This window comes from Chrysemys picta, chromosome 10 (assembly GCF_011386835.1).
Source record: "Chrysemys picta bellii isolate R12L10 chromosome 10, ASM1138683v2, whole genome shotgun sequence".
NCBI lineage: Eukaryota > Metazoa > Chordata > Testudines > Emydidae > Chrysemys > Chrysemys picta.
Window position 1 is genome coordinate 25,971,102 of NC_088800.1, and position 10,484 is coordinate 25,981,585.

Below are 10,484 nucleotides of genomic sequence, written 5' to 3' on the forward strand. Positions count from 1 at the left end.
GCAGCCAGACACCAGGGCCATTAGAAGAGCACACCAGGAAGCGCTGCGCATCAGAGAAGCTTTGAAAATCAGTTTCATGACTGACAAGGCTACAGTGTGAAATTTCTGTTTGTTTCTCCTTCATGAAAATCCGACCTCTTTATTGACTTATTCTCTGTAAGGAACCCACCCTTCCCCTTCCCCCAGCTTGCTTTCAAAGGAAATAAAGTCACTATCATTTAAAAATCATTTATTCTTTATTAATTGATTATAAAAAGAGGGAGCGAACCTGGGTGCGGTTTGGGAGGAGGATCAGCGGGAAGGAAAAGGCTACTAAAAAAAGGTTAAAAAAATTACAGCCTTTTGCTTGGGCTGTCCACTGGGGTGAAATGAGAGGGTGTACGGAGCCTCCTCCCCCTGCCGCATTCTTACACGTCTGGGTGAAGAGGGTATGGAACATGGTGAGGGGTAGGGGGGTTATACAGGGGATATAGCGGCACTCTGTTATCCTGCTGCCATTCCTGAAGCTCCACCAGATGCCGGACCATGTCTGTTTGCTCACGCAGCAGCCCCAGCATTGCATCCTGCCTCCTCTGATCCTCCTGCCGCCACCTCTCATCTCGAGCGTCTCTCCTCTCCTCACGTTGGTCCCTCATGTCTTCACGTTCACTGGCTTCTTTCCTATACTTTGAAACCGTGTCCTTCCACTCATTCAGATGAGCTCTTTCACTGCGGGTGGATTCCATGATTTCCACAAACATCTCGTCTCGCGTCTTCTTTTTCCGACGCCTTATCTGAGATAGCCTTCAGGACGGAGGAGGGAGGCTTGAAAAATTTGCAGCTGCTGGAGGGAGGGAAAAAAGGAGAGAATTTTTTAAAAGGATACATTTTGCAAAACAATGCTTATACTCTTTCACGGTGACCAACACTATTCACATTACATAGCACGTGATTTCTGTGCAAGGTCGCATTTTGCCTCTTAATATTGAGCGCCTGTGGCTTTGCTGCTAGAGATCACAGACGCAGGTCCAGGCAACAGAATTCGGCTTGCATGCAGCCATGGTAAGCCATTGTCTTTCGGCTTCTGCACCCTCCTTTCCCACATACCAAGCAAAGCCCATTGAGTGCTGCGGTTTTCCTATTAACCTTCAGCAGTAGAAAACAAACTAACCCCCGCCCCATCCAATTCTCTGGATGATCGCTTTATCCCTCCCCCCACCGCGTGGCTGGTATCAGGGAAGATCCCTGCAGGAACCAAACTAACAACCCCCACCCCGCCATGAATTCTCTGGGATGATCGCTTTACCCCTCCCCCCACCTCGTGGCTGGTATCAGGGAAGATCCCTGCTAGCCAAACGCGAAAAGCTCAGGGCCAATTTCCCCCCCCCCTCCCCCGCGCTTGGCTAACTGCAGGGAAGGATTTCTTTTCAGCCACAGGCAAACAGCCCAGTAGGAACGGCCACCTCTGTCCCCTTAATTAAGTTCCCGTATTTCAACCAGGTTACCATGAGCGATATCACTCTCCTGAGGATTACACAGCGAGATAAAGAACGGATGTTGCTTGAATGCCAGCAAACACCGGAACCATACGCTGCCAGGCTTTGTCATGCAATGATACCAGATTACTTGCTGCAAGCATGGTGTGGTCAAGTGTCCTACCATGGAGGACGGAATAAGGCTGCACTGCCCAGAAACCTTGTGGCAAGGCTTTTGGAGTACCTCCAGGAGAGCTTCATGAAGATGTCCCTGGAGGATTTCCGCTACATCCCCAGACACGTTACCAGACTTTTCCAGTAGCTGTACTGGCCGCGAATGCATCCCAAGTCCTCAGGGCAAAGTAATCATTAAAAAACGCTTGCTTTTAAAACAAGTTTTATATTTTAAAAGGTAAACTCACCTGAGGTCCCTTCCATGGGGTCATGGTCTTGGATACTGGCTTGGGAGGGTTGGCAAGGTACTTCAGTCAGGCTGAGAAAAAGATCCTGGCTGTTGGGAAGAACGGAGTACTGTGTGCTCTCCGCAAGCTCGTCCTCCTCCTCCTCTTCCCCATCCGCAGAATCCTCAGGTGTAGTTGATGAGATTACCCCCACCTTGGAATCCATGGTCAGAGGTGGGGTAGTGATGGCGGTCCCCGTAGAACTGCATGCAGCTCGGCGTAGAAGCGATATGTCCGCGGCTCTGACCCGGAGCGACTGTTTGCCTCCTTTGTTTTTTGATAGGCTTGTCTGAGCTCCTTGACTTTCATGTGGCACTGATCTGAGTCCCTATTGTGGCCTCTCTCCATCATGCCCTTGGAGATTTTTTCAAAAGTTTTGGCATTTCGTCTTTTCGAACGAAGTTCTGCTAGCACTGAATCCTCTCCCCATATAGCGATCAGATCCAGTACCTCCCGTACGGTCCATGCTGGTGCTCTTTTTTGATTATCGGCCTGCATGGTTACCTGTGCTGATGAGCTATCTGTGGTCACCTGTGCTCTCCATGCTGGGCAAACAGGAAATAAAATTCAAATGTTCGCGGGGCTTTTCCTGTCTACCTGGCCAGTGCATCCGAGTTCAGATTGCTGTCCAGAGCGGTCACAATGGTGCACTGTGGGATAGCTCCTGGAGGCCAATACCATCGAATTGCAGCCACACTAACCCTAATTCGAAATGACAATATCGATTTTGGCGCTACTCCGCTCGTCGGGGTGGAGTACAGAAATCGATTTAAAGAGCCCTTTATTTCGAAATAAATGGCTTCGTTGTGTGGACGGGTGCAGGGTTAATTCGATTTAACGTTGCTAAATCCGAATTAAAGTCATAGTGTAGACCAGGCCAGTGACTCAAATAGACGTGTAAGACCTAACTGAATAGAGTCAATGATGACAAGGAAGACATTGACCGTATAATGCTGCTCGGCATCGGATTCAGTAGGTAAGTTGCGATTGGTGGAGAACTCAGATGAAATGCCAATATTCTGTGCTACTAATTTGGACTCAGTCAGGATCGCATCCCATTGTTCATGAATCTGTTGAATGTCATTGTCAGGACTGAGATCCCCACTTTGAACTTTAGGGTACAAATGTAGGGGCCTGCATAAAAACTTCTAAGCTTAATTACCAGCTTAGCTCTGGTTCGGCTGCCACCATTTTCAATGGATTCCCTCCCTGGGAAACCTTGAAAAACCTTCACCAAATCCCTGGTGAAAACAAATCCAACCCCTTGGATTTAAAACAAGGGGAAATTAACCATTCCCCTCCTTCCTCCCACCAACTCCTGGTGAATCAAGATCCAAAACCCCTTTGGATCTAAAACAAGGAAAAAATCAATCAGGTTCTTAAAAAGAAGGTTTTTAATTAAAGAAAAAGGTAAAAATCATCTCTGTAAAATCAGTATGGAAATCAACCTTACAGGGTAATCAAACTTAAAGAGCTCAGAGGACTCCCCTCTAGTCTCAGGTTCAAAGTACAGCAAACAAAGAGAAACACTCTAGTAAAAGGTACATTTACAAGTTGAGAAAACAAAGGAAAACTAACACGCCTTGCCTGGCTATTTACTTACAAGTTTGAAATAGGAGAGACTTGCTTAGAAAGATGTGGAGAACCTGGATTGATGTCTGGTCCCTCTCATTCCCGGAGAACGAACACCGTCCCAAAACAAAGAACACAAACAAAAGCCTTCCCCCCCCAAGATTTGAAAGTATCTTGTCCCCTTATTGGTCCTTTAGGTCAGATGCCAGCCAGGTACCTGAGCTTCTTAACCCTTTACAGGGAAAAGGATTTTGGAGTCTCTGGCCAGGAGGGATTTATAGTACTGTACACAGGACAGCTATTACCCTTCCCTTTATAGTTATGACACGCCCCCCAAATCACAGATAGTGTTGGATGTTCGGTTCCACACTGGCTGTGATTTCTTCCTGGAGTTCTAGGAGAAAACAGAGTTAATAAGACACATGTACCTTTAGACATACTACTGATTATATAAAAACTAACAATATGTTTCATTCCAAGAACAATTGTTAACCAGTTAACTCTGGGAAACTTTCCCGGGAAAGTGCATCAGCCACTTTGTTAGAAGCTCCCGAAATGTGTTGTATTTCAAAATCAAAATCTTGGAGAGCTAAACTCCACCGAAGAAGTTTTTTGTTATTTCCCTTGGCGGTATGAAGCCACTGTAGCGCAGCATGGTCTGTTTGTAGTTGGAAACGCCGTCCCCAAACATATGGGCGTAGCTTTTCCAGCGCGTACACAATGGCGTAGCATTCCTTTTCACTGATTGACCAATGGCTTTCCCTCTCAGACAGTTTCTTACTGAGAAACACGACCGGATGGAATTCTTGATCCGGTCCTTCCTGCATTAAAACTGCTCCCACGCCTCGCTCGGACGCATCTGTGGTTACTAGGAACGGTTTGTCAAAGTCTGGGGCCCTTAGCACAGGGTCAGACATGAGTGTTGCCTTAAGCTGGTTAAAGGCCTTTTGACACTTATCAGTCCACTGAACTGCATTTGGCTGTTTCTTTCTGGTTAGGTCTGTCAGCGGGGCGGCGATTTGGCTGTAGTGGGGTACAAATCGCCTATAATATCCAGCCAACCCTAAGAAGGATTGGACCTGTTTCTTAGACTTTGGAACCGGCCACTTTTGGATAGCATCCACTTTGGCCTGTAGGGGATTTATAGTTCCTTGACCCACCTGGTGCCCCAGGTAAGTCACTCTGTTTTGGCCTATTTGACACTTTTTAGCCTTAACAGTTAGTCCTGCCTGCTGGATGCGCTCGAAAACTTTTTCCAGGTGCTCCATGTGCTCTGCCCATGAATCAGAAAAAATGGCCACATCATCGAGGTAGGCAACTGCAGATTCTCCCAATCCCGCTAGGAGACCATCTACAAGTCTTTGGAAGGTGGCGGGTGCATTTCGCAACCCGAAAGGGAGTACATTGAATTCATACACCCCTGCCTGGGTGACGAAGGCTGACCTTTCCTTAGCGGGTTCATCTAGTGGTACTTGCCAGTACCCCTTGGTTAAGTCTAAAGTAGAGATGAATTGGGCATGTCCCAATTTCTCCAATAGCTCATCTGTGCGTGGCATTGGATAGTTGTCAGGACGAGTTACAGCATTTAGCTTACGGTAGTCCACGCAAAAGCGTATTTCCCCATCTGGTTTGGGAACTAGAACCACTGGAGATGCCCATGCACTCTTAGAGGGGCGGATTATACCCATCTGTAGCATGTCCTGGATCTCCCTTTGTATAGCCGTTTTGGCATGAGGTGACTCCCGGTAGGGTGGGGTTCTAATAGGGTGAGCATTACCTGTGTCAATGGAGTGGTATGCCCGTTCGGTCCATCCTGGAGTGGCTGAGAAAATTGGTGCAAAGCTTGTGCACAGCTCCTTGATCTGCTGTCGCTGCAGACGTCCAAGGGTCATGGAGAGGTTCACCTCTTCCACGCCACCATCCTTTTTTCCTTCGTAGTAGACACCTTCAGGCCACTCCGCGTCATCTGTTTCCTGGGCTGTAAACTGGCAAACGTTTAATTCTCTGGAATAAAAGGGCTTAAGAGAATTAACATGGTATACCTTAGGCTTTATGTTGGAGGTGGGGGAGGCTATGAGATAGTTAACAGCTCCTAGGCGCTCCTGGACCGTGAATGGTCCTTCCCACGACGCTTCCATTTTATGGGCCTGGAGCGCCTTTAAGACCATGACTTGGTCTCCTACCTTGAAGGACCGTTCTCTGGAATGTTTATCATACCAGGCCTTTTGCTCTTCCTGAGCATCCTTTAGGTTTTCTTTAGCAAGGGCCAAAGAATGTCGGAGTGTGTTTTGTAGGTTGCTTACAAAGTCTAGAATGTTAGTTCCTGGAGAAGGCGTAAACCCCTCCCATTGCTGCTTCACCAACTGTAATGGCCCCTTAACCTCACGGCCATACACAAGTTCAAATGGTGAAAACCCTAAACTGGGATGTGGTACAGCCCTGTAGGCAAAAAGCAACTGCTGCAACACGAGGTCCCAATCATTGGAGTGTTAATTTACAAATTTACGTATCATGGCCCCCAAAGTTCCATTAAACCTCTCCACCAGGCCATTGGTTTCATGGTGGTAAGGGGTGGCAACCAAGTGATTCACCCCATGAGCTTCCCACAGGCTTTCCATGGTTCCTGCCAGGAAGTTAGTTCCCGAATCTGTAAGGATGTCGGAGGGCCAACCTACCCTGGCAAAAATGTCTGTTAATGCCTGGCACACACTTTTAGCCCTGGTGTTGCTTAAGGGTACTGCTTCCGGCCATCGGGTAGCAAAATCCATGAAAGTCAGTACGTACTGCTTTCCTCTGGGTGTCTTCTTTGGGAAAGGACCCAGAATATCCACAGCTACGCGCTGAAATGGGACCTCAATTATGGGTAGTGGCTGGAGAGGGGCTTTAACCTGGTCTTGGGGTTTTCCCACTCGTTGGCACACCTCACAAGACCGGACATAATTAGCAACGTCCTTGCCCATTCCCTCCCAGTGGAAGGACTTCCCCAACCGGTCTTTGGTTCTGTTCACCCCAGAATGGCCACTGGGATGATCATGGGCTAAGCTCAAGAGCTTTACCCGATACTTAGTGGGAACTACCAACTGCCTTTGAGGATGCCAGTCTTCCTGGTGCCCACCAGAAAGAGTCTCCTTGTATAAAAGTCCTTGTTCTACAACAAACCGGGATCGGTTAGAAGAGCTGAGAGGCGGTGGGGTGCTCCGCGCCGCCGCCCAAGCTTTCTGAAGGCTGTCATCTGCTTCCTGCTCGGCCTGGAACTGTTCCCTTGATGCTGGAGACATCAGTTCCTCCTTGGACTGTGGACTGGGGCTTGGTCCCTCTGGAAGCGATGCAGGTGCTGGGGCTGTTTCCATTGACTGTGAACCGCTGTCCGCTGGAGCACTATGTGGTAACTCAGGCTCTGGCTGAGCCTCTTGGGTAGGGTTATCTGCTGCTTCTGCCAATTCAGGCTCGCTGGTGCCCTCTGGCGTTGGAGTTGTAGACGGGTTTGCAAGCGCTGGACTCAGGGCTGGCAATGGTTCTGGTGCTGGTTGCGTTGCCAGTTCCGGTTCTGGGACTGGCTTTGGCTGGGTCTCTGGGATTGGATCCACTACGGCTGTTGCAGTCGTTGGCAGGGGATCCAGTTCCACCACCTTTGTCTGGGTCTCCGGTAACACAGACGGGGCCCTGGTGGACGGCTCAGGAACAGGGATGGGGGTGAAAGCTTGCTTAGCCTGGCTGCGGGTGACTATTCCCACCCTCTTGGCTACCTTCACATGGTTGGCCAAGTCTTCTCCCAGCAGCATGGGAATGGGATAATTGTCATAGACTGCAAAAGTCCACATTCCTGACCAGCCCTTGTACTGGACATGCAACGTGGCTGTAGGCAAGGTTACAGATTGTGACACGAAGGGTTGAATTGTCACTGTAGCCTCTGGGTTGATGAGTTTGGGGTCCACTAGGGATTGGTGGATAGTTGACACTTGAGCCCCAGTGTCCCTCCAAGCGGTAACCTTCTTTCCGCCCACTCTCAAGGTTTCCCTTCGCTCCGAGGGTATGAGAGAGGCATCTGGGTTTGGGGATCTTTGGTGTGATTGGGGTGTAATGAACTGTAATCGGTTGGGGTTCTTGGGGCAGTGAGCCTTTATATGTCCCAGTTCATTACATTTAAAACATCGCCCTGCTAAGGTATCACTGGGACGATGTTGGTTGGTGGATACTGCTGTGGTGGGGTGAGAAGGCGTCTGGTGTTTCCCTTGGGATGTGGGTGGGGCCTTGGGTTGTCCCCGGTGGTAAGGTTTTGTTTCGGCTTGCCCCTTCTGATATTCGCTCCAACTGCTACTAGTTTTTTTCTTCTCTGCCACCTCCACCCATTGGGCTCCAATCTCCCCCGCCTCAGTTACAGTTTTGGGCTTCCTATCTAGGATGTACCTTTCTATTTCCTCAGGAACACCCTCTAAAAACTGCTCCATTTTTACTAGGGAAAGTAGATCTTCCAGAGATTGAACATTTGCTCCTGATACCCAGGCATCACAATTTTTGTCAATGTGGTAGGCATGACGGGTAAATGACACATCGGGTTTCCACTTTAGGGCTCTGAACCGCCGACGGGCATGCTCGGGTGTTAGCCCCATTCTGAGTCTGGCCTTGTTTTTAAAAAGTTTATAACTGTTCATGTGTTCCTTAGGCATTTCAGCCGCCACCTCTGCTAAGGGTCCACTGAGCTGCGGCCTCAGCTCTACCATGTACTGGTCTGCAGTGATGCTGTATCCAAGGCAGGCCCTTTCAAAATTTTCTAAGAAGGCCTCAGTATCATCGCCTGCCTTGTAGATGGGGAATTTTCTGGGATGGGAAGTGGTACCTGGAGGGGGGTTGTTAGCATTGGCTGGTGCATCCTGCTTAGCTTTTGCCACTTCCAGTTCATGCTTCCTTTCTTTTTCTCTCTCCTCCATCTCTTTTTCTTTCAGCTCCATAGTTCTCTTGTGAGCCTCCTCTTTGGCTTTTTCCAGCTCCATCTCTCTTTCATGGGCCTCCTTTTTGGCTTTTTCTTCTCTTTCTTTTAGCTCCATCTCTCTCCTGTGGGCCTCCTCTTTGGCTTTCTCCTCTCTGTCTCTCAGCTCTATCTCTCTCTTGTGGGCCTCCTCTTTGGCTTTTTCTTCTTTGGTAGTCATTTTCCTGTTTTCTTGTGCTGGGTCACCCCCTTTGCAGTTGACAAACTGGGAAGCTCTCAGCTCTGGCTGCTGCAGAGTTAACAGTAACTTTCTAACTAGCTACTCCCGAGGATGTAAAAAGAAAAAAAAAACAATTCAGCTTGTAAATACCTTTTACCAGTCATTTGCTAATTGAACCCTTCTCTTAACAAAGGACCTGTAAAAAAAAACTTAACACCTCTGCCTTCAGGCAAGGAGAGATAAGATATGCATCTATCTACTTCCAGCTCGGCTTTCCAAGCAGCTAGAAGGAAAAAAAAAATCTCACTGGCTTTTGGGTTTAAAATGATCCCACCGCTATTCACCATGTCAGGACTGAGATCCCCACTTTGAACTTTAGGGTACAAATGTAGGGGCCTGCATAAAAACTTCTAAGCTTAATTACCAGCTTAGCTCTGGTTCGGCTGCCACCATTTTCAATGGATTCCCTCCCTGGGAAACCTTGAAAAACCTTCACCAAATCCCTGGTGAAAACAAATCCAACCCCTTGGATTTAAAACAAGGGGAAATTAACCATTCCCCTCCTTCCTCCCACCAACTCCTGGTGAATCAAGATCCAAAACCCCTTTGGATCTAAAACAAGGAAAAAATCAATCAGGTTCTTAAAAAGAAGGTTTTTAATTAAAGAAAAAGGTAAAAATCATCTCTGTAAAATCAGTATGGAAATCAACCTTACAGGGTAATCAAACTTAAAGAGCTCAGAGGACTCCCCTCTAGTCTCAGGTTCAAAGTACAGCAAACAAAGAGAAACACTCTAGTAAAAGGTACATTTACAAGTTGAGAAAACAAAGGAAAACTAACACGCCTTGCCTGGCTATTTACTTACAAGTTTGAAATAGGAGAGACTTGCTTAGAAAGATGTGGAGAACCTGGATTGATGTCTGGTCCCTCTCATTCCCGGAGAATGAACACCGTCCCAAAACAAAGAACACAAACAAAAGCCTTCCCCCCCCAAGATTTGAAAGTATCTTGTCCCCTTATTGGTCCTTTAGGTCAGATGCCAGCCAGGTACCTGAGCTTCTTAACCCTTTACAGGGAAAAGGATTTTGGAGTCTCTGGCCAGGAGGGATTTATAGTACTGTACACAGGACAGCTATTACCCTTCCCTTTATAGTTATGACAGTCATTGATAAGACTTTCAATGTTATCCCTCTCAACGTAAGTGTAGCATTGCGTGCTTCAATTACCAGATTAGTTTGGTGGATCATCCACAAAGATACCATCAGAATGCATTCAAATTTGGACATGTGCTTCTGAATAGACTGAAGTTCAGTTTGAGCCTGTGCAGTGCCTGCAGCCAGCCCCTGCTGCACCCCCCTGCCCGCAGTCAGCCCCCTCCTGCAGCCAGCCCATGTCACACCCCCTGCCTCCAGCTAGCCCTGCCCCATGCCCCTGTCTGCAGCCAGCCCCACGTCCACTGGTGCCCTGCAGTTCCCAGGGCAGTAACCCTGCACACCTGCTTCAATGAGGGGGGCAGGGAGCAGCTGGGACCCACACATTTGCACACCCTAGGGTGACCAGACAGCAAGTGTGAAAAATCGGGACGGGGGTGGGGGATAATAGGAGCCTATATAAGAAAAAGACCCAAAAATCAAGACTGTCCCTATAAAATCGAGACATCTGGTCACCCTAGCACACCCCCAGGGAGTGGCGGGGACCCACACATGTGAAACGGAGCTCATTTCTAGTTCAGGCCCATCTTTTTAAAAAAGAACTTTAGGTAGGGTTAACATACATCCGTATTTTCTTGGAGATGTCAGGCTTTTTGGTTCTTAAATCGCCATCCATTTTTAAATTTTAAAAATTCCTCC

The 10,484-nt window shown here is 48.1% G+C and overlaps 1 protein-coding gene across 1 annotated transcript; it reads right to left on the reverse strand.

Moving 5' to 3' along the window:
- Nucleotides 1-264: 264 nt before the first annotated feature.
- LOC135973733 (uncharacterized) lies at nucleotides 265-9,802 on the reverse strand. Its single transcript, XM_065558256.1, has 2 exons — nucleotides 1,877-9,802; nucleotides 265-823 (listed from the first exon to the last, which is right to left on the reverse strand). The coding sequence occupies exon 1, from the start codon at nucleotides 8,632-8,634 to the stop codon at nucleotides 5,977-5,979; it is 2,658 nt and encodes an 885-aa protein (XP_065414328.1). The 5' UTR covers nucleotides 8,635-9,802; the 3' UTR covers nucleotides 265-823; nucleotides 1,877-5,976.
- Nucleotides 9,803-10,484: the final 682 nt, after the last annotated feature.